Source organism: Rana temporaria, chromosome 11 (assembly GCF_905171775.1).
Source record: "Rana temporaria chromosome 11, aRanTem1.1, whole genome shotgun sequence".
Taxonomy (NCBI): Eukaryota; Metazoa; Chordata; class Amphibia; order Anura; family Ranidae; genus Rana; species Rana temporaria.
Genome location: NC_053499.1, coordinates 59,366,101 through 59,390,608, shown reverse-complemented (window position 1 = coordinate 59,390,608; position 24,508 = coordinate 59,366,101). Strand labels below are relative to the sequence as shown.

Sequence of the window (24,508 nt, the reverse complement as noted above, 5' to 3'; positions counted from 1 at the left end):
AAAAAGAACTAACTAATAATAACTAACTATTACATTATAGGTAGTGGAATTTCCTTTCAAATTTGGCTGTTAGTGAACGTATTGAATACGAATTTATCCGAAGTTACAAATTATCCGAAATAACGAATGTCACATCTAAACAAGTGGAACGGAACAAATTAATAATAATAATAATAATAATAATAAAAACTTTTTATTATTATTATTGTTATTTATTATTATTAATTTGTTACATTCCATTTGTTTAGATACGGCATTTGTTATTTCGGATAATTCGTAAATTCGTATTAGTTACGTTCACTAACAGACAAATTTGAAAGGAAATTCCAATACCTATAATTTAATAGTTAGTAATAGTTAAGTTAATATTAGTTAGTTATTATTTAAGATTTTCAAATTTTCAAATTTATATATTTCCGAATTTCAAATATTCGAATTTACGAATATTTGGAAAAATTCGTTAAACGGTATTTGTTAATTTGTATATTTCTGGATTAACGAATTTGTCGAAATTCATTAAAAAACTAATTTGGAACTAAACGAATTGCACCTGTCTAATATATATATATACAGTGAGGAAAATAAGTATTTGAACACCCTGCTATTTTGCAAGTTCTCCCACTTGGAAATCATGGAGGGGTCTGAAATTGTCATCGTGGTGCATGTCCACTGTGAGAGACATAATCAAAAAAAAAAATTCCAGAAATCACAATTTATGATTTTTTAACTATTTATTTGTATGATACAGCTGCAAATAAGTATTTGAACACCTGTCTATCAGCTAGAATTCTGACCCTCAAAGACCTGTTAGTCTGCCTTTAAAATGTCCACCTCCACTCCATTTATTATCCTAAATTAGATGCACCTGTTTGAGGTCATTAGCTGCATAAAGACACCTGTCCACCCCATACAATCAGTAAGAATCCAACTACTAACATGGCCAAGACCAAAGAGCTGTCCAAAGACACTAGAGACAAAATTGTACACCTCCACAAGGCTGGAAAGGGCTACGGGGAAATTGCTAAGCAGCTTGGTGAAAAAAGGTCCACTGTTGGAGCAATCATTAGAAAATGGAAGAAGCTAAACATGACTGTCAATCTCCCTCGGACTGGGGCTCCATGCAAAATCTCACCTCGTGGGGTCTCAATGATCCTAAGAAAGGTGATAAATCAGCCCAGGACTACACGGGAGGAGCTGGTCAATGACCTGAAAAGAGCTGGGACCACCGTTTCCAAGGTTACTGTTGGTAATACACTAAGACGTCATGGTTTGAAATCATGCATGGCACGGAAGGTTCCCCTGCTTAAACCAGCACATGTCAAGGCCCATCTTAAGTTTGCCAATGACCATTTGGATGATCCAGAGGAGACATGGGAGAAAGTCATGTGGTCAGATGAGACCAAAATAGAACTTTTTGGTCATAATTCCACTAACCGTGTTTGGAGGAAGAAGAATGATGAGTACCATCCCAAGAACACCATCCCTACTGTGAAGCATGGGGGTGGTAGCATCATGCTTTGGGGGTGTTTTTCTGCACATGGGACAGGGCGACTGCACTGTATTAAGGAGAGGATGACCGGGGCCATGTATTGCGAGATTTTGGGCAACAACCTCCTTCCCTCAGTTAGAGCTTTGAAGATGGGTCGAGGCTGGGTCTTCCAGCATGACAATGACCCGAAGCACACAGCCAGGATAACCAAGGAGTGGCTCTGTAAGAAGCATATCAAGGTTCTGGCGTGGCCTAGCCAGTCTCCAGACCTAAACCCAATAGAGAATCTTTGGAGGGAGCTCAAACTCCGTGTTTCTCAGCGACAGCCCAGAAACCTGACTGATCTAGAGAAGATCTGTGTGGAGGAGTGGGCCAAAATCCCTCCTCCAGTGTGTGCAAACCTGGTGAAAAACTACAAGAAACGTTTGACCTCTGTAATTGCAAACAAAGGCTACTGTACCAAATATTAACATTGATTTTCTCAGGTGTTCAAATACTTATTTGCAGCTGTATCATAGAAATAAATAGTTAAAAAAATCATACATTGTGATTTCTGGATTTTTTTTTTTGGATTATGTCTCACAGTGGACATGCACCTACGATAACAATTTCAGACCCCTCCATGATTTCCAAGTGGGAGAACTTGCAAAATAGCAGGGTGTTCAAATACTTATTTTCATCACTGTATATATATATATATATATATATATATATATATATATATATATATATATATATATATATATATATATATATATATATATATATATATATATATATATATATATTTTTTTTTTAAGACTGCCAAAAAAGTGTCAGAGTTATTGAAAAGTAGAACATAATAACACATTTGACCTGAACATATGTTTGATGTGCATTTTGGATACATAAAACTAATGCTAGCATGGTTCCAAGCATTACAACTGATTGCACCAGTGCCAATAAAAAGGAACCAATGTTCTATACACTTGGTCTTATCAACATGTCTCAAATAATACATTAAATAATAAATAATACAGGAAATAATATAGGAGGTGCAGGAATGTGTTTCCTGAATAAGGTTAAAAATAAATAAATACATTTCAATTGTACTCAATCACATGCAAGGAAAATATTTTAAAAAACAGCATTTTTGCTTGCGCATGATTGGATAATGGAAGTCAGCAGAGCTTCTGCTCAATTACTAAGCTCTGGAGCAACTGTGCTTTGCAAACTGCACAACCTATTTGCCTTTAGTAAATCAGCCCCTATGAGTTCCTTTTTTCTGACTACTCATGCCTCTAGTTATATCTTTCCCACATGTATATGTAGGCCAAAGGTATGGGAATGTCCAGCAAAAGTACTTACAGGGGTTTTGAAAAATGTGTAACACTTCTAAGGGTGCTTACAGAATTCAGCTTTCCCCCCCATATTGTTTAAACCTTATTTTGCTGAAAACAAAAAACAAAAAATATTTTTCTGTCGGTGCCTGGCCTGACAAATGTGCTTCTGGAAGAATGGTCAAACATTCTCATAGACACACTCCTAAACCTTGTGGACGGCCTTCCCTGAAGAGGTGAAGCTGTTATAGCTACAAAGGGTGGGCCAACTCAATATTGAATTTTATGGATTATGACTGGGATGGCATTAAAGTGGAGGTTCACCCTAAAACAATTATCTAACATTACATCCAGCATACTAACTACATGTACAGTATGCAGGTTTTTTTTTTTTCGCCGTACATACCGTTATATTGTTATTTTCTCCCCGGATTCCGGGTTCTGATTCCCGCGGGACTGGGCATTCCTATCCCTGGGTTAGATGATTGACGTCTGGTGAAAAACTTCCCATGGCGCATAAGGCGCGTCACCAGTTTTCCGTAAATAGCCGACCCGTGAGTCGGCGCTATACGGCGCCTGTGCCCGCCGTGTAGAGCTGACTGCGCAGGCGCCATATAGAGCTGACTCGCAGGTCGGCTATTTACAGAAAACTGGTGACGCGCCTTGTGCGCCATGGGAAGTTTTTCACCAGACGTCAATCATCTAACCCAGGGATAGGAACGCCTAGTCCCGCGGGAATCAGAACCCGGAAGCCGGGGAGAAAATAACAATATAACGGTATGTACAGCGAAAAACAAAAAAAGACCTGCATACTGTACATGTCGTTAGTATGCTGGATGTAATGTTAGATAATTGTTTTAGGGTGAACCTCCACTTTAAAGTTTGTGTGCTTGTAAAGACAGGCATCCTAATCCTTTTTTAATATAGTTACATACCTATAGTAGATGGGAAGGATGGGAAGTGGTTCCAAATATATATGTGTGGTGAGGTCACTGGGGAAGGACAACTACAACTACATTGTACTGAGGCTTGGGAAAGGAGAGGTACATTTTTGCACACAGTCATAAATAATGGGGGTTATTTACAAAAAGCAAAGTGCACTTGAAATTGCACTGGAAGTGCAGTCGCTGTAAATCTGAGGGGTAGATCTAAAATGAGGGGAAGCTCTGCTGATTTTATCATCCAATCATGTGCAAGCTAAAATGTTTTTTTTTTTATCTTCCTTGCATGTCCCCCTCGGATCTACAGCGATTGCACGTCCAAGTGCACTTTCAAGTGTACTTTACACTCGCAGTGCAAAGTTGATTTAACTTTTGTAAATAACCCCCAATATGTTTACAATGGAAAAAATATAAATGTTGGGAACTTATCAAACTACTGTGTGTAAACAGTCTGTTTTGCCCCATAGCAGAAAATCGAATCCTTTAGAAGTGCGCGCTGTCTAGCAAACTGCTGAGTATCTCATTATTAAGCTTCGTGTGACAAAAAGCTCTAATTAAAAGCTTCAATGCAGCTTTCGAAAAACTTGCTGGTGGGATATCGGCTAATAAATAAAAGCACAGAACAAAAGCCTGAAATACACAGCATGCAAGGTAGTCCTCTGATGGATTATATTACCAGTAGCCAAGAGCCAAGGATGACAAATTAAAACCATTCAATTGTAAAAGTGTAAACTAGACTTTAGTTCTGAATAGTCATTTTGGTTAGAAGCGCTGTCAGTTTATTTTTTGCTGCCTGTATCCCATTGAGGAACTTTGCCTTCACATTTAATGGATGCAACAGGACGCGAGAAGAAATTCCCTCTGATGGTTGTCACCAGTGGCGGCTGGTGCTCCATCGGTCAGGGGGGGGGCGCCAGTTGGACCTGATCACGCACCCCCCCCACCATCACTCCAGCCCTCACCATACTCTACTCACACCCCCCACCCCGATTGCTGGCTCACTTACCCTGTGCTGCCCCCGGGCTAACATGTTGGAGTGTGCCCACCGGCATTGACTTCCACCCTCCGTCTCCTCCGTGTCCCCGCTTCATCTTCTAGTGGTGGCTGCAGGGTTGGCCGTGCTTCCCCTGCGTCTCCTCCTCGTCTCCTCCCTCCTCCTAGGCCAATAGGATCGCTTCTCCTTTCAGCCAGTCAGGAAACAGGTCTCAGGACCTGCTTCCTGATTGGCCGGGAGGAGTTTTAGTGTGACAATAGCGAATATTAATTCACTATTGTCACACAACTGGGTGGGTTCGGGGCGCAGTCCTCTGCGCCCAGAGCCCACCCTTTTTTAAGCCAATTAGAGTCTCGGGCTCAAATTACATGCTTAAAAAAAAACATTGAAATCCATGCGTCCGGAACAGGCGCATGTAGATTAGGGGGGCGGCGTATGGATAGTGGGGGTGGCGACTCTGTGCTCTGCATTATGGCCACCACTGGTTGTCACAGGAACAGGTGTCCTCATTGACAGATTTATCCTCCCTTTCTATTCTAGAGAAAAACTATTACATTTTGGATTTCCAATCATTTCAAAGTGGACCTTTCACTCATATATTGCAGTTATTTGTTTTATATAAGTTACATATCTTTATGACTTGGTACATCCTGGTCCATGAAAGCACTGGTCATGTAACTAGGGCCTCATAGATGCAAAGCTATGGGAAAGCTATGTCACCAGTGCCTTTCAGGGAGATCTGCTCTCTAAGGCCCCGTACACACGACCGGATCTGTCCGCTGATACTTGTCCGCGGACCAGTTTCAGCAGACAAGTTCGGTCGTGTGTACGGCCTATCGGACCGTTTTCCGGCAGACATTTGTCCAGCCGACCGTTTTCCAGCGGACAAAAATTTCTTAGCATGCTAAGAAACCTGTCCGCTGGAAACCTGTCCGTCGGACAGGTTCGGTCGTCTGTACAGACTCACCGGACATGTCCGATCGACCGCCATCCCTCGCATGCGTCAAAGTAATTTGACGCATGCGTGGAAGTATTTACCTTCCAGGGCTGCGCACGTCACCGCCTAATCGTCGCGGTGACGGCGTGGCCACGTCACCGCGTATTGTGTACGCGTGGATTTCTGTTTGATGGTGAGTACACACATCAAACAGAAATCGGCCAGACGACTGTCCGTCCGTGTGTACAAGGCCTAACGGGTAAGATTCTGTGAAATGTTCTCAGGAAAAATACATTTATTCATCTTTTTATTGTAAAAAAAAAAAAAAAGTTTTAGCTATACATACATTTTAAAACATGGCAATGGATTACAGATCTGAAAATGTTTGACCCTTAAAGGGGTTGTAAAGACAAAAATATTTTCCTCTTAAATTAAAGTCTGACAGTAGCTGATAAAGTGAAAAGTAATGTTTTGCATTATAACTAGTTTGATACCTGTTGAAATCGAGCTGTTTTATTCACCTCCAGCACTCCTGAATCATTATTCTCACTGACTTCCTAGTTTGCGGTGCGCATTCATTCTTGCTACATCACGGCCTAATGGGAACTACAGTTATCATTGGGCTTAGCCTCCATGCCTGTGAGGGATAAGAGAGCATCTTCACACAGGGCTGTAGTCATAGGGAGGGGGTGAGCACATTCTGCTTTCCACCATGCAAAACGGCTCAGATGCTGGTGGAAAGCAAGAAGAGGAGAGACAGGAAATGGCATTTTCAAACCTGGATTACTGTATTTTGGAGGTCAAAAGGAAAAACGAGGTAAGTGATATTTAAATGCTCTTGCTTACAGCAATCAATTTATGTAATAAAAAATGAACCTTTAGCCTAGGTTCACACTGCTGCGAATTCAAAATCGCGGTAAAATGCGCGATTTCGCGGCTGCGATTTTGCCGCGATTTGCCACGATTTCGGCCGCAATTTAATGTAAATCGCGGCCCGAAATCGCAAAAAGTAGTACAGGAACTACTTTTTTAAATCGCAGATGCGGCGTCGCACTGATTAGGACAGTGCCATTGCCGACAATTGCCGCCGATTTGAGATGCGATTTGACATGTCAAATCACATCTCAAATCGTTCCAAATCGTACCCAGTGTGAACCAGGGCTAAGTGTTCCTTTAAGCAGTCTTCTATAGTTAATTGGCTATAATGCACAGCTGCACCAGATTCTGCACTCCAATTTTAGTAAATCTCCCCCAATGCACATGTTTGTATACTGTGAGCATGCATCCCTGGCATTATTATTTTCTCTGGAAAGTAGCCTTTTTTACTGAATCGTTAGCCTTTAGTGTGATTAGCTCTAAGGTAGCCCATAGGCAATTCTTCTGTACTGGGCAATGATCACCTAATACCTGTGGCCTGGACCACCACTGTATTTAGTGATAGAAGATAAAATGAGAACCAATTTTAAGCAATACCCCAGGCCCTTAAAAATAATTAACATGCATATGTTCATCCACTCCTGAAATTTTTCTGATTACTTATCCATTCGCCCTTAAAGGTTTGTGATGACCCAATGGCGTTGGTGAATCCAGGAAATTGCTAAATCCTATATACTAATATTCTTAATAATCATGCTATGAATAATTTATGATATCACTGTCACAAGATGAACACACATCTGAAGACCTGCCTTTGAGTCATATTTAGCTGTCTACTTTCTGATTTATTTAAAAAAACTGAACCTAGGGAAAAAAGCCTATCGTACGGGAAAGGTGCTTCCATTCATATATCTGTGCTATAAAAATGAACACTAAAAAGGAACTGGTTGCACCTCATGTTTTTTATAAATTAGCCCCAAAGTTTTCTGTGTGCCTGAAAAATACCACTTAGGCCTCGTACACACGACCGTTTTCCTCGACAGAATCCATCAAGAAACTTGGTGGCAGAGCTTTTTTGCCGAGGAAAACGGTCGTGTGTATGTTTTTCGTCGAGAAAACTGTCGTGGATCTTGACGAGCAAAAAAGAGAATAAGTTCTCTCTTTCCTCGCCTGGGAGTCTCAATTTCCTCGTCGTGTTTCTCGTCGGGCTGGTTTACGACGAGAAACACGTTTGTGTGTATGCTTAGAAACCCGCGCATGCTCAGAATAAACTATGAGACGGGAGCGCACCTTCGGTAAAAGTAGCGTTTGTAATGGAGATAACACATTCGTCACGCTGTAACAGACTAAAAAGCGCGAATCGTCTCTCACCAAACTTTTACTTAACACGCAGTAACATGAGATTGGTAAAAGCAGCCCCAAAGGGTGGCGCCAGTGGAATTGAATTTCCCCTTTATAGTGCCGTCGTACGTGTTGAACGTCACCGCGTTTGAGAACAACGAGATTTTGTCTTGACAGTGTGTACGCAAAGAAAGCTTGTCAAGATTCTCGACAAGCCTGACAAGGAACTCGTCGAGGAAAATGATGTTTCATTTACGACGAGTTCCTCAGTCGTGTGTAAGAGGCCTATGGCGTAAGTAGAGAGTTTAAGTTATCATTTTAATAATTAACTGGAAATATTTGTTGACATCATTTTCAGTTGCTTGCTTGCTGTTCCATATTTGTATTAATAAAGGTTCCCTCTAGTGGTCATATGTATATCACGGTATGTAATTAACATCTCTGTAATCAACAACTGCTGATATAAACTGATATGAATCTACTGCTTTTAGTCTGGAACAGAGGAGCAGTGACGCACTTTCACTGTGCAATCTCATTAATAAGAAAATGCAGCGCAAATATGTATAGTTATTATGACTGCCCAATGTACACATATATTTAGCAAATTATGCATAGATATAATTTAGGCTCATAAAGATCCATATCCCTCTGCTGAAATATAATAGATAGCATTCCAAAACGAATAATCAGTGTTTGATAGAGACACTATTCAGCTTTCTATGGTAAGCAATTCACCATCTCTTGAGTCTGCTTTCTTCAGTACTGCCTAGAAGCCAACTTTCTCTACTGAGTATAACAGAGTACCTGTCTAAGTATGAGGCCCCGTACACACGACCGAGTTTCTCGGCAGAATTCAGCCAGAAACTCCATCGGAGCTGAATTCTGCCGAGAAACCCGGCGTGTGTACACTTTCGGCCAAGGAAGCCGACGAGTTCCTCGTCGAGCCAAATAGAGAACATGTTCTCTATTTCCTCGTTGTTCAATGAGGAAAGTTGGCTCGCCGAGATCCTCGGCGGCTTCACACAGAACTCGACGAGCAAAACGATGAGTTTTGCCCGTCGAGTTCCTCGGACGTGTGTACGGGGCCTGAGCCTCAAAGTCTGGTCATTATAACTTTGACCGATGTCGCAAATGCAAAATCCTGAGTCAAGTGTTATTCAAACATGGGCACAATGACTCCCAACTGGTCACAGCATAGAACGTGGATGAAATATGTCACCAACAAGCTTGTTTCAAAGTGCAAAGCTTCTTATTCTTGTATGATCACATAGAAAAGCAATGTATCAGGACCACGCAGGGACTTGTTGGTGCACTGGCAACATGTTTCCTCTTTTAACCGCTTTCCAACCAGTCGCCGTCATTATACTGCAGCAGATCGGCTTATTCCTGTGAATTGCTGTACGGGTACGTTGGCTCCTTTAAGAGCTATAGCGGGCACCCGTGCACCCGCTGAAAGGCTCGTGGCCAGCGGCCACAATGCCTGCCGGCTACCCATGATCGTTTCACAGAGAGCCAGGACAGGGATCTGTTAATGTAAACAAACAGATCACTGTTCTGTACAGAGTGATTATCTGTTCCTAGCGATTAGGAACAGCAATCTATCTCTACCCCCAGTCAGTCCCATTTCCCCCACAGTTAGAAACACCTCCCAGGGAACACATGTAAGCCCTTGATCGCCCCCTAGTGTTAATCTCTTCCCTGCCAGTGTCATTTGTACAGTAATCAGTGCATTTTTTTTAGCACTGATCACTGTATAAATGTCACTGGTCCCAAAAAAGTGTCGGACTAGTCTGCCGCAATGTCGCAGTCCCACTAAAAATCGCTGATCACTGCCATTACTAGTAAAAAAATAATAGTAATTAAAATGCCATAAATCTATCCCCTATTTGTAGATGCTATAACTTTTGCTCAAACTAATCAATATAAGCTTATTGGGATTTTTTTTACCAGAAATCTATCACAGTGGATGAAGGCAGAATTACTAGATCTAGACAGAACAGAAGTATGATGACCCTTATCTAGATCTAGACAGAACAGAAGTATGATGACCCTTATCTAGATCTAGACAGAACAGAAGTATGATGACCCTTATCTAGATCTAGACAGAACAGAAGTACGATGCCCCTTATCTAGATCTAGACAGAACAGACGTATGATGACCCTTATCTAGATCTAGACAGAACAGAAGTATGATGACCCTTTTCTAGATGTAGACAGAACAGAAATATGATGACCCTTATCTAGACAGAACAGAAGTATGATGACCCTTATCTAGATCTAGACCGAACAGAAGTATGATGACGCTTATCTAGACAGAACAGAAGTATGACGACCCTTATCTAGACAGAACAGAAGTATGATGACCCTTATCTAGATCTAGACAGAAGTATGATGACACTTATCTAGACAGAACAGAAGTATGACGACCCTTATCTAGACAGAACAGAAGTATGATGACCCTTATCTAGATCTAGACAGAACATAAGTATGATGACCCTTATCTAGACAGAACATAAGTATGATGACCCTTATCTAGACAGAACATAAGTATGGTGATCCTTATCTAGATCTAGACAGAACAGAAGTATGATGACCCTTATCTAGATCTAGAAAGAACAGAAATATGATGACCCTTATCTAGACAGAACAGAAGTATGATGACCCTTATCTAGACAGAACAGAAGTATGATGACCCTTATCTAGACAGAACAGAAGTATGGTGACCCTTATCTAGATCTAGACAGAACAGAAGTATGATGACCCTTATGTAGATCTAGACAGAACAGAAATATGACGACCCTTATCTAGACAGAACCAAAGTATGATGACCCTTATCTAGACAGAACAGAAGTATGATGACCCTTATCTAGACAGAACAGAAATATGATGACCCTTATCTAGACAGAACAGAAGTATGGTGACCCTTATCTAGATCTAGACAGAACAGAAGTATGATGACCCTTATCTAGACAGAACAGAAGTATGATGACCCTTATCTAGACAGAACAGAAGTATGATAACCCTTATCTAGATAGAACAGAAGTATGATGACCCTTATCTAGACAGAACAGAAGTATGATGATGACCCTTATCTAGACAGAACAGAAGTATGATGACCCTTATCTAGATAGAACAGAAGTATGATGATGACCCTTATCTAGATCTAGACAGGAGTATAATGATCACACATTAATCAAACTTTTATATGATTAAATACCTTTTAACTTTTCATTACATAAATAAATAACACCCAAGCACGTTGCAACATTGTTTCCTTTTGAGTTAAAATATTTTGGCATTTAAATAACTTATAGGAAATATAGAAAGTACAAATTAATAAAAACCAACCCATGCACACTTACCTCTGTATACACGTATAATGGAAGAACAAGGACAGCCAGAAGAAGATCAGCTACAGCCAGGCTAACTATGAAATAATTGGTGGTGGTTTTGAGGGCTTTCTCTGTACAGACACTAAGACACACCAGGACATTGCCACAGATGATAAATACAATCAGTATAAGCCCAAAGACCAAGGCCAGGTAGTTATAGTGGGCATCTCCTGAAGTCTCAGAAGTTTGATTAGAGATATTCCTGTGCATGGCTTCCTTGCTGCGCTAAGAGCCCACTGTCCCATCAAAGCAAAAGAGCATACACCCAATAGGACTTCTTTCTTCTCCAGTCTCCTTCTCTTTCCTTTGTCTTCCAGAAAGAGTAGCCTGTCCCATGGGGAATTCATCTATTTCTTCTTCTTTTCTAAGGATGGTCTGCTTGATCAGATCAGAAGTTCCCTTTTCTTAATTAAACAAAGATCGTCCACATTTTGCTTTTCAGACTGATTTCCCATGCTTGTTTTGCTGTAACCAAGGGGTTAACTTCTTCCAAAGTAAAATAATGCCCTGACTAGAAGGTCAAAAGGATTAAACTTTAAAAGTTGACCTCTTGATGAGGACTCTTGGTACTGCTGGAGGTTGTCCATGCCTTCTTCTTCCACATGTTGACAGGTGACAAGCTGGAGACTTGACAGCTCAGGTGACAGCTGCTGGGGGTCTCCTTCTGTGTAATGCTAGGGAGAAATGCCTTGCTTGTCTTCTTTGGAAAGAACTGAATGATCCCAAGGTGATTAATCTGCAAGTGGGTCGTGTACAGGAGAAGAAAGCCGATTAAGGTAGAGAGGGTTTGTCCAGGAGCTTCTCCAATCAGCAGAAAGATCTGGGAACTGCTCACATCCCAACACAAAGCCTGGCTTAGTAGAAGTGTGAGCCTGTGATGTGACAGCAGTACAGAGAGGCAGCTAATGTGTGTCTGTGCTGCTCTGTCACCTGGCTGCTACATACAGTATATACTGCAAACACAGTCACAATACCATGACTGCATGTGCTGCTCATAGGAAAACACAGAGACTGACATTTATTTCTATATTCTAGAACATAAAATGCAAGAATGCAAATCAGGAATATTGACTTTATAATTGGTTTCCTAATGTGCATGCTTATTCTGTGTGAATGTCTTAGAAAGTTATGAGGACAGAGCATAGGCGTGCACAGCCTATTGCATTAGGGTGTGCACCCCAAAACGCATATGCATATATATATATATATACACACTCTCTAAATAAATGCAAACATTTTAAAATGTAGTAGGGTAGTGGATGGTGTCAGTTTTTTCATTTTTATTTTTGTATTTTTTTAAATTTTATTTATATTTTTTATTATTTTTTAGAAGCTTTGGTGAAATATCAGCAGGGGGAATCTGCGCTGCACAGGGTGATAAGGGTGGGCCCAGGCACACCCGGCACACCCCCTGCGCACGCCCAGGGCCGGCCTTTGGGGTGTGCGAGCTGTGCGGCCACACAGGGCGCCATGGGCAACAGGGGCGCCGTGCGGCCATCCAGAGGCATACTGGGGGGGGGGCGTACCACACACTGGGGGGTGTCAGACCGGCAACGGGGGGGGGCTACTCTGAACGGGGGGGCTGCATTGAAGGGGTGGATACACTGAAGGGGGGTCTGCACTGAAGGGGGGTCTGTGTAACATGTAGGGGGTCCAGAGCTGCAGGGTTCTGTGTAATGTAAAGGGGTCCAGTGATGCAGGGTGCTGTGTAATGTAAAGGGGTCCATAGGTGCAGGGTGCTGTGTAATGTAAAGGGATCCATAGGTGCAGGGTGCTGTGTAATGTAAAGGGGTCCATAGGTGCAGGGTGCTGTGTAATGTAAAGGGGTCCAGAGGTGCAGGGTGCTGTGGAATGTAAAGGGGTCCAGTGATGCAAGGTGCTGTGTAATGTAAAGGGGTCCAGTGATACAGGGTGCTGTGTAATGTAAAGGGGTCCAGAGTGCTGTGTAATGTAAAAGGGTCCAGTGATGCAGGGTGCTGTGTAATGTAAATGGGGTCCATAGGTGCAGGGTGCTGTGTAATGTAAAGGGGTCCATAGGTGCAGGGTGCTGTGTAATGTAAAGGGGTCCAGAGGTGCAGGGTGCTGTGGAATGTAAAGGGGTCCAGTGATGCAGGGTGCTGGGTAATATAAAGGGATCCTCTTTGTGTATATTTAGGTGACCAGGGGGCGAGGGGTGAAGATGGGGGGGTGCCACAGGATTAGCTTGCCTAGGGCGCCTGAACACCGAAGGCCGGCCCTGCGCACACCTATGGGACAGAGGCAGCCAACCAACTAGCATTTTCAGAAGGTCAGTAGTGGCTTTAAAGCGGGGGTTCACCCTAAAAAAAAATTCTTTATCTACCATCCAAACGAGCATACTAGCGTCAGCTACAGTATGCCTTTTTTTTTGCGCTGTACTTACGGTTTAATCCGTAACTTTCGTTTCAGACCCGCGGAAATGGGCGTTCCTATGAAGAGGGGAACATGATTGACGGGCGGCTATGGCGCATCACAGGTTCCGAAAAAAGCGGAAATAGGACGCGGACATATATATGGCGCCTGCGCAGTCAGCTCCTAGTCTGTGCGCAGGCGCCGCATAGCGCCGTGAAGAGCCGAGTCCTACTCCGACTATTTTCGGAACCTGTGATCCGCCCCGTGTGAAAGGGCCCTTACTGTTGTCTTTTTTTTTTAATTCAAAGAAGTGATTTTTTTTCCAAAAAAAGTGCGCTTGTAAGACTGCTGCGCAAATACGGTGTGAAAAAAAGTTTTGCAATGGCCACCATTTTATTCTCTATGGTGTTAGAAAAAAATTTATAATGTTTGGGGGTTTTAAGTAATTTTTTTAGCAAAAAATAATGTTTTTAACTTGTAAACACCGAGTCTGAAAAACAGGCTCGGTCCTTAAAGCGGGAGTTCACCCGAAAAACAATTTTTAACATTAGATTAAGGCTCATTTTGGGAAGCAGAATCCGGTGTGTTTTTTTTAACTCGAAGCAGTACTTAGAGATAGATCTTCTCCGCTGCTTCTGGGGATGATCTTCCGGACTGGGCGTTCCTATTTGATTGACAGGCTTCCGACGGTCGCATACATCGCCTCACGAGTAGCCGAAAGAAGCCGAACGTCAGTGCGGCTCTATACGGCGCCTGCACACCGACGTTCGGCTACTTTCGGAGTGTCAGGACGCCCACTAACACACAGCTCCTTTCTCTATCTGCAAAGTAGAGAGCGTCCTAACCAGAGCTTTTTTTCTCAGAAAATAGGTGTGGGAACTCAACCACGACCCGTTCAAATTTCACAAACAGTAGAAGGGTCTTAAAGGGGCATTACATACCAGAATTGCATTACATACAGAGTGCAGAGTTCAGGGGGTTACAAAGCTGTCACTTGTAAACACAGAAACCAGACTTCTGTGTTTACAAGTGATTGTGGTGAGCAGGCACCAAAGGGTCTGAGCCAAAGGTGGTGGAACTGAGTTCCCCCTGAAAAAAAGCCCTGGTCCTAACCCTCCTGCTCGCCCCCTCCCCCCCTCAAGAGGCTTTCCCCACACCAGGGAGAAAGCCTTGTATTACTGTGTGGAGTTACAGACAGAAGAACAGGAAGTGAGGATTTCTCAGAAGAAATAAGGACATTTAAAAGCAAAATGGAAGGATGAGGTAAGTGAAGGAGGACTGCACTGAGGTAAAGGAAGCTATTTAGGGAACCAAAAAAATTACCTTTACAACCCCTTTAATTTGAATAGTGAGAATGCATGAATGTTGTTGACCATAAGACTATATTCACATTTGAGCGTTGGCATTATCAAACATTTGTAAATGCATTTTTTTTGTACATTTTAATGATTGATTATATTTGTTTTTGCCAATATAAAGCTAGTTGCTAGGAGTATTGGGAAGCATTTGCTAGACATGAAAATATACAAAAAAATATTTTTCCATTGAGGTCTAATGAGGCCAAAATTGCGGGATCACGACCCAAAGAAGCTATTGTACTATTTTTCTGAGTGTTCATGGGCACAGTAGAATAACATGAAAATCTGGTGACTGTCAAGCATTGAAATTCTACTGCAAACGTGCTTCAAGTCGCTGAGTTGTGAAAGGGAGCTAAGAGGGGATTTTTTACAGAACAAAAAAGTGAAGGAAAGTCTATTGAATGGGATGCAGTTCTCAAAATAATTTTTTTTTTTAACAATTTTCTACTCTTATGATGCGTACACACGGTATTTTTTTGTGATGAAAAAAAAAGACATTTTTAAAAACGTCATTTAAAATGACCGTGTGTGGGGAAAACGTTGTTTTATGTCTTCTGAAAAATTCAAAAAAAAAAATTCTAACATGCTTCAATCTTTTATGTCGTTTTTCCAAACGTTGTTTTTTGTGTCATAAAAATGATCGTGTGTGGGCTAAAACAACGTTTTTAAACCCGCGCATGCTCAGAAGCAAGTTATGACGCGAGCTTGAATGCAACAGAGTGCCGCTGTACGTGCTGAACGTAACCGCGCTTTGCTAGAGCATTTTGAAAAAACGATGGTGTGTAGGCAACGTAGTTTTTTAAAATGAAGTTTGAAAAACTTCGTTTTTTTTTCATGAGAAAAAACGTTTTTTTTACAAGACAAAAATGACCGTGTGTACGCAGCATTAGGCCTCGTACACACGATAGGTTAACCAGAGGACAACGGTCGTGTGGGGGCCCCATAGGTTATTTAACCATCGGTTAAAAAAAAGCCAACTTGCTTTAAATTTAACCGATGGATTCCTAACCAATAGGTCAAAACCGATCGTTAGTAGGCACAACCATCGGCTTAACAAGTGAAAAGATTTGGGGCTAGATTCAAGTAGCCCACCGTAAGTTTGTGCGGGCGTAGCGTATGTTATTTACGCTATGCCGCCGCAACTTACACAGGCAAGTGCAGTATTCAAAAAGCACTTGCTCCATAAGTTGTGGTGGCGTAGCGTAAATGGGGCCGGCGTAAGCGCGCCTAATTCAAATGAGTATGAGGGGGGAGAGTTTTATGTAAATGGATGGTGACCCGACGTGATTGACGTTTTTCCCGAACGGCGCATGCGCCGTCCGTGGAATTTTCCAGTGTGCATTGCTCCAAAGCACGCCGCAAGGACGTCATTGGTTTCGACGTGAACGTAAATTACGTCCAGCCCTATGCAAAATTTGACGCAGGAACGACGTCCATACTAAACATTGCGTACGCCTCATAATAGCAGGAGCAACCTTACGCCGAAAAAGCCTAACGTAAACGACGTAAAAAAATAGCGCCAGGCGTACGTAAATGTGTGAATCGGCGTATCTAGGTCATTTGCATATTCTACGCCGAAAACGACGGAAGCGCCACCTAGCTGCCAGCGTAAATAAAGAGACTTACGCCAGTCGGATCTTATGCCCTATACACACGATCACTTTTTGTGATGAAATAAAATGACATTTTTAAAAATGTCATTTAAAATGATAGTGTGTGGGCAAAATGTCATTTTATGTCTTCTGAAAAATGACAAAATTTTTTTTCGAACATGCTCGAATTTTTTATGTCATTTTTTAAAATGTCATTTTTTGTGTCATAAAAAATGATCGTGTGTGGGCAAAAATGACGTTTTAAACCCGCACATGCCCAGAAGCAAGTTTTGAGACGGGAGGTAAAACTACCATTCATAATGGAGTAAGCACATTCATCACGCTGTAACAGACAAAAAAGCGCGAAACGTCTTTTACTAACAAGTAACCAGCTAAAAGCAGCCTCAAGGCGAATAGAACTTCCCCTTTAGAGTGCCGTCACTTTGTTCATAATTTTTCAAAACGATGGTGTGTATGCTACATCGTTTTTGAAAATGAAGTTTCAAAAATGTCGTTTTTTTTCATCACATAAAACGTCATTTTTTTTTCATCACAAAAAATGTCAGCGTATCTTGCTTTCTGAATACAGAAAGAAGATACGCCGGCGCAGCTTTGAATTTACGCGGCGTATCTATATATACACCGGTGTAAATCAATGCTAAATCTAGCCCTTTGGCTTTACATATTCTTTATTGTATATCTGATGTAACAAAAACCTATGAAGCGTTTTTAAAACCTAATCTACCACCCCCTCAATGTGTTAGCAGAATCAGCAATACTCAGTGAGAAATAAATGTTGAAAGAAGTGTCAGGGAAAGCTTGTTCCTGGTGCCTGCTCATAGGAAGATGCATCACATAGGTCATGGTTTCTCAGTCAGCAGAACAGAACAATTTCAGAAGATTCTCTTTTCCTTTTAAAAATAACAATTAGACATATCAGAAATGCTGACTTTCTACTAACTCTGCTTACTGCACTTCCAGAGACAGCACAATGTGGAAATGATAATTACCTCAATAAAGCTGGCAAAGCACTGTAAGATTTCCCTCATTCCAACTCCTAGGATGAACAAGAGAAATCTATTGATCTGAACAGAATGGATGGAAGGACTTCCCATGCAGGTAATTTTATTATGACAACTGTTGCCTGCGGCTGTCAGCCTACCCAATCTGTGACGGCCAGGGCAGGACTTAGGGTGGTGGGGGCCCCTGGGCTTGAGTGTTGAAGGGGCCCCCTGGAGCCGAGAATTGGGGGGGATCGAAGTTGTTGAGCGGGGGGGGGGGGCCAATTGAAGTTGTTGAGCGGGGGGGAGCGCATTAAAGTTGTTGAGCGGGGGGGGATTTTGCAGTTGTTGAGGGGGGAGTGCCTCTCACCTGTGCCAACAGCCGGGGCCACAGACTGTCATTTAGCCCGGCTGTCGGCTTTCTTCCCTTCAGCAGCCACAGTCCTCCACACACCACTCCGGTTCCTCCTGCTTCCGTGCTGCCTCCTCTTGCAGTGCGGGAAAATTAACCCTTTTGCGGGACTGCGGGAAGAAGCTGTCTGTGCGGGAAAGTCCCACAGAATCCGTGCGTGTTGGGAGGTATGCGCAGGGCCGCCATCAGGAATTTTGGGGCCCCTTGCACAGCTTAAGGCATGGGCCCCCTGAAGCAGAGAACCTAGGGGGGGTGGGGGTGCTGCCGCCTGAAATTGAGAAGCGTGGGGGCTGCCGCAAATTGAGAAGCGGGGGGGCCTTTACAAAAAAAAGAAGAAATAAAGAAGAAAACAAATATGTATAAATATATGTAGCCATCCGGGGCCCTGGGGACCTCTGGGCCTTTTAATAAAAAGAAAAAATAAACCTCTGGGCCCTTTAATAATAAAAAAAAAAACATTTATAAAAAATACATAAAAAAAGGGAGGTTGCCAAACCCGGGGGCCCTGGGGACCTCTGGGCCCCTGGGAACCTCTGGGCCTTTTAATAAAAAATAAAAAAATAAACAAAAATAAAAAAATAAACATTTATAAAAAAAATAAAAAAGGGGGGGTTGCCACATGGGGCCCTGGGGACCTCTGAGCCCTTTAATAAAAAAAAATATATATATATAAAAAAAAAATGTAATTTTTTTAATAAAAAAATAAAAAAGGTGGGTTGCCATCCGGGGGCCCTGGAGACCCCTGGGCCCTTTAATAATAATAATAAAATTATATATATATATACACATATATATATATTATATATATATAAAAATAAAAAATATATAAAAAAAAACATTTTTTTACAAAAAATAAATAAAAAAAAGGGGGGTTGCCGTCCGGGGCCCTGGAGACCCCTGGGCCCTTTAATAATAATAATATATATATATATATATATATATATATATATATATATATATATATATATATATATATACATATATATATTATATATATATATAAAAATAAAAAATATATAAAAAAAACATTTTTTACAAAAAATAAATAAAAAAAAGGGGGGTTGCCGTCCGGGGCCCTGGGGGCCTCCGGGCCCCTGGGGACCTCCGGACCCCTAAAAAAAAAAAAAAAAAAAAAAAAATTTTTTTTTTTTTTTTTTTAAAGGGGGCCCCCTATTGGGTGGGGCCCCTGGGCTTGAGCCCAGTCAAGGCCAATGGTAAGTCCGGCCCTGGTGACGGCGCCTTATTGAACAACTTTCCACCAGGCTACATCGATTTCTAGATGTTATCACCTTGATAAAGGGGGGCCATAATTCTTCCAAATTGTCAGCATTTATGTTCTATCAATTTAGGGCTTCAGTACATTTTTCTATTATCCAAATTTGCAATTGGTGTGCTGGCAGTTTTCTTTTCATAGGTCTATTTGGATCTGCCATTTAGCTGTGCACCCCCCTGTCATAGGGGAAGTCTGGAAATCTGTGCGGTGTAGTTTGATGTTTTAACAGGCAAGGATTTTTTTTATTGAGACTGTATCACTTACCCCCACAGGAGCCACTGGTGATGATGGGTTCTCTGTTCTGCGCAACTGTCTAAACAGCCACTCATTTTTTTTATAATTTCTTTCTTTTTCAACTTTTTTTTCCCCCTTATACAGGGAAAGGAATAAATAAAACGGACACAAAAAATAAATCATCTTTACATATTTTAACATATCCTCCTTCAATATATACAACCAAAAGAAAATTTGTACATTTGATTCCCCCTAGTCCTACCAACTCCTCCTTAGTTTCTAGGGTAATATCCACTAGGGGTGGGGAGGACAAAGTGAGACATTGGGGCAGATCCACAAAAGAATTACGCCGGCGTATCTATTGATACGCCGCGTAATTTTAAAGTTCCCGCGTCGTATCTTTGTTTTGTATCTACAAAACAAGATACGACGGCATCTGGGATCGATCCGACAGGTGTACGTCTTAGTACGCCGTCGGATCTTAGGTGCATTTTTTTCCCCCGGCCGCTAGGTGGCGTTTCCGTCGAATTCCGCGTTGAGTATGCAAATTAGCTAGTTACGGCGATCCACGAACATACGTCCGGCCGGCGCATTTTTTTACGTCGTTTGCGTTCGGCTTTTTTCGGCGTATAGTTACCCCTGCTATTATGAGGCATACTCAATGTTAAGTATGGCCGTCGTTCCCGCGTCAAATTTTTAATTTTTTACGTTGTTTGCGTAAGTCGTTTGTGAATAGGGATTTGCGTAGAATGACATCACAGTCGTAAGCATTGGCTTGTTCCGGTTTAATTTTGAGCATGCGCACTGGGATACACGGACAGCGCATGCGCCGTTAAAAAAAAACGTTGTTTATGTCATGGAAGTGAAGGGAAATCTCTGCAATGGGACAGGGATGGTAAAAAATTTGAAGCAACAAGTCCCCCCCCCCCCAGAGTTGCAGAATGCCAACCGCCCACATACTGGAAGCAGTGTGGCCGATTTATGGGGGCGCTAAACTAATTTGCCTAACAGTGTAGCGCAAGCCGGCGGGGACACTGTCCGTGCTGCCTCCCTGCAAAGTGCTGCCCTAGGACTGGGCCTTGTTGGCCTAGGCAAGAATACAGCATTGGGTCAGTTGAAAGAATCCCCCCTTACAGATAGCTAAAAAAATGATTGGTGTTGCTGGTTACTGAGACATTGCTAATTTCTCAAGAAACCCCAAGCAACTTCAGATGGAATCTTGGGGCTCCACAGAACCCTGGTTGGGAAAGGCTGTCGTAGGATGTAGCCCTTTTTGCTCTTCAGAAAAAAAGTTTTCTTTTGTTCTGCAAAAACTCTGAACCTGGATGTACTCGAGAGATAACTGTGCCTCTTTGTACACAGTTCCCAATTACTGAAGAAAATGGTAACACCTTTAGCAAAATTCAAGCCATGAATAAACGTGTTAATCATGGAAAGAAAGGAGACGTAGGCTCTCACTTCTTACCCTACATCTGAAAATGACAGCTGGAATCTGACTGCCAGGAGTAACACAGGCATTTTTTTGTGTATGCAGTGTAAAAGAAGTTAATGAAGATTATAGTAAAAGAAGAGTATATTTGAGTCAAGTGTTAGGGTGCTAGTTTTTTTTTACCAACCATGCAACAATTCTGATCACAAGTAGAAGGTGTGAGCAATGCGTGCTGAAAAATAACACAGAAATTGTCTGGGCAGGAGGGATGAGATGGCAATAAGCTATGTGAACAACGTCTCTAAACCGCAGATTACGTTGACTATTTTATTGCAGAGGGAGACTCACTTGACGGCTTTCGGTAGGATGAACTGTCATTAATGAAATTACAAAGACAAGAGTTAAAGGCATACCTTAAGGTTCATCCTACCTTAAAATGATTATCTCATTAACATCAACAAAGGCGCTTTTGTAATCTGGCATTAGTTTATTCTTTTCGTGAATGCGTTAAAAACATGCCTGATGTTAGTCATTCCAAGCTGAATGGCTGAGCTTCACAGGGATATAGATCAGCAAACTGCTGGAATACCCCAGGATGCCCAGTGTCTGTTCTAGAAGCCAAATATGCTTCAGCAGTCTGCCACTGGCACTACAGTTCGGATTCTCTGATCTATTTATCCTTAAAGTGGCATTGTAAAGGAAAAAATATTTTTTGCTGAAATGACTGTTTACAGGGTATAGAGACATAATAGTTAACTGATTCCTTTGAAAAATGATTAAAAATAGATAACAATCAATCATATAATGTACCTGTAGTTTCTAGTTTCGTTTTTGCATGTTGTTTCCTGCTTCTGTGATGTACAGAGCCACAGAGCCAATACAGGGCAGTGATGGTTTGGAAAACAAAACTGATTGGTGCTGAGGGGTTTTAAACACACAGTAATCACACCTCCTTGATTAGTGACCACAGAGAGAAAGCTCCCAGTACTGTGGTTATCAGAAAACAGACAACCAGGAAGTGTGGAGATCAGAGAAGAATTACAGCAACTTGAGAGCAAAAACGAACAATGAGGACATGAAAACAGCACTGCATTAAGGTAAAGGAAGCTATTAACCACTTAACGCCCGCCGCACGCCTATTTACGTCCACAGAATGGCACGTACAGGCAGATGGGCGTATATATACGTCCCCGCCTTCTAGCGGGTCATGGGTCCGATCGGGACCCCCTCCGCTGCGTGCGGCGGGCGGATTCCCGCGGGGAGCGATCCGGGACGACGGCGCGGCTATTCGTTTATAGCCGCCCCGTCGCGATCGCTCCCCGGAGCTGAAGAACGGGGAGAGCCGTATGTAAGCACGGCTTCCCCGTGCTTCACTGTGGCGGCTGCATCGATCGAGTCATCCCTTTTATAGGGAGACTTGATCGATGACGTCAGTCCTACAGCCACACCCCCCTACAGTTGTAAACACACACTAGGTGAACCCTAACTCCTACAGCGCCCCCTGTGGTTAACTCCCAAACTGCAACTGTCATTTTCACAATAAACAATGCAATTTAAATGCATTTTTTGCTGTGAAAATGACAATGGTCCCAAAAATGTGTCAAAATTGTCCGAAGTGTCCGCCATAATGTCGCAGTCACGAAAAAAATCGCTGATCGCCGCCAATAGTAGTAAAAAAAAAAAAATTAATAAAAATGCAAAAAAACTATCCCCTATTTTGTAAACGCTATAAATTTTGCACAAACCAATCGATAAACACTTATTGCGATTTTTTTTACCAAAAATAGGTAGAAGAATACGTATCGGCCTTAACTGAGGAAAAAATATATTTTTATATATGTTTTTGGGGGATACTTATTATAGCAAAAAGTAAAAAATATTGCATTTTTTTCAAAATTGTCGCTCTATTTTTGTTTATAGCGCAAAAAATAAAAACCGCAGAGGTGATCAAATACCACCAAAAGAAAGCTCTATTTGTGGGGAAAAAAGGACGCCAATTTTGTTTGGGAGCCCCGTCGCACGACCGCGCAATTGTCTGTTAAAGCGACGCAGTGCCGAATCGCAAAACCTGGCCTGGGCATTTAGCAACAAAATGGTTCGGGGCTTAAGATAAAAAAAAATTCCTTTACAAACCCTTTAAATCCAAGACCAAGACCTGTCTCAATCTGCCCTGCCTCCTGTCACACTGTGCTCCCCTCCTGTCACACTATACCCCCCGTCACACTCTGCCCTTATCCTGTCACAGTATGCCCCTCTTTCTGTCACACTCTGCCCCGTCCTGTTGCACTCTGCCCCGTCACACTCTGCCCCCTCCTGTCACTCTTCCCCCTACTGTCACACTCTTCCCCCTCCTGTCACATTTTGCCCCCCTCCTGTCACACTCTGCCCCCTCCTGTCACACTCTGTCCCGCCTTCTGTCACACTCTGCCCCCTCCTGTCACTCACTGTGCCCGCTTATTGTTGCACTCTCCCCCTCCTGTCACACTCTGCCCCCCTCCTGTCACACTCTGACTCATTCTGTCACACTCTGCCCCCCCTACCTGTCACACTATGCTCTGCCTCCTGTCACACTCTGCCCCCTCCTGTCAAACTCTGCCCCCTCCTGTCACACTATGCCCCCCCTTCTGTCACATTGTGCCCCCTCCTGTCCCACCCCCCCTTCCTGTCACACTCTGCCCCATCACACTATGCCCCCCTTCTGTCACACTGTGCCCCCTACTGTCACACTCTGCCCCCCTCCTGTTACACTCTGCCCTCCCTCCTCCTGTCACATTCTGCCCTCCTTCTGTCACACTCTGCCACCCCCTTTCACACTTTGCCCCCTCTGTTACTCTGCTCTCCTCCTGTCACACTGTGCCCCCTCCTGTTACTATGTCCCCCTTCTCTCACCGTGCTCCCCTCCTGTCACATTGTGCCACCCTCCTGTCACTATTTCCCCCCCTTGTCACACTTCCCCCCTCCAGTCACACCAGGAAACTGATGTAAAGGACGTCTACTAATGTAAAGGGAGACTTTAATATGAAAGAGGAACTCTTGATTTAAAGAGGGCTCCTGATGTAAATGGGCCCTTGATATAAGAGGAGTTTCTAATGTAAAGGGCCCCTGTTTATGTGAAGGGGACTCCTGGTGTGAAGGAGACTCTCAGCTGATAAGGGGACTCCTAATGCTCAGTAGAGAGCTCCTAATGTAAACGGTGACTCCTGATGTACTGTATAGGGGATTCCTAATGTGAAGGTGGGACGCCAGATGTAAGGGAAGGGGGGACTATTGATGTAAAGGGGGGGATCTTGATGTAAGGGGGAGCCTGATGAAGAGGGACTCCTGATGTGATGAGGCAACTCCTGATCTAATGAGGACTCTGATGTGAAAGGGGGGATTCCTGATGTGAAGATGGGATGCTAATGTGAAGGATGGGGGCTCTGAATGGGGTACTCCTGGTTTGAAGAGGAGGCTCCTGATATAAATTAGGGACTCTGCAGTACCCCCCCCCCCTCCACCCCGAGAAGACGTCAAATGGCGAAACGTACATAGGGCGGGTGTTTGATGTGCT

At 42.7% G+C, this 24,508-nt stretch overlaps 1 protein-coding gene across 1 annotated transcript in view; it reads right to left on the bottom strand.

Annotated features, from left to right (window-relative positions):
• The window catches only part of DRD4 (dopamine receptor D4), a 122,103-nt gene extending 109,903 nt beyond the window's left edge, over positions 1 to 12,200 (bottom strand). Inside the window, exon 1 of the mRNA XM_040328624.1 lies at positions 11,260 to 12,200. Coding sequence (XP_040184558.1) covers positions 11,260 to 11,499 — 240 coding nt within the window. The 5' untranslated portion in view covers positions 11,500 to 12,200. The remainder of the gene's footprint in view (positions 1 to 11,259) is intronic.
• Between the last annotated feature and the right edge of the window lie 12,308 nt (positions 12,201 to 24,508).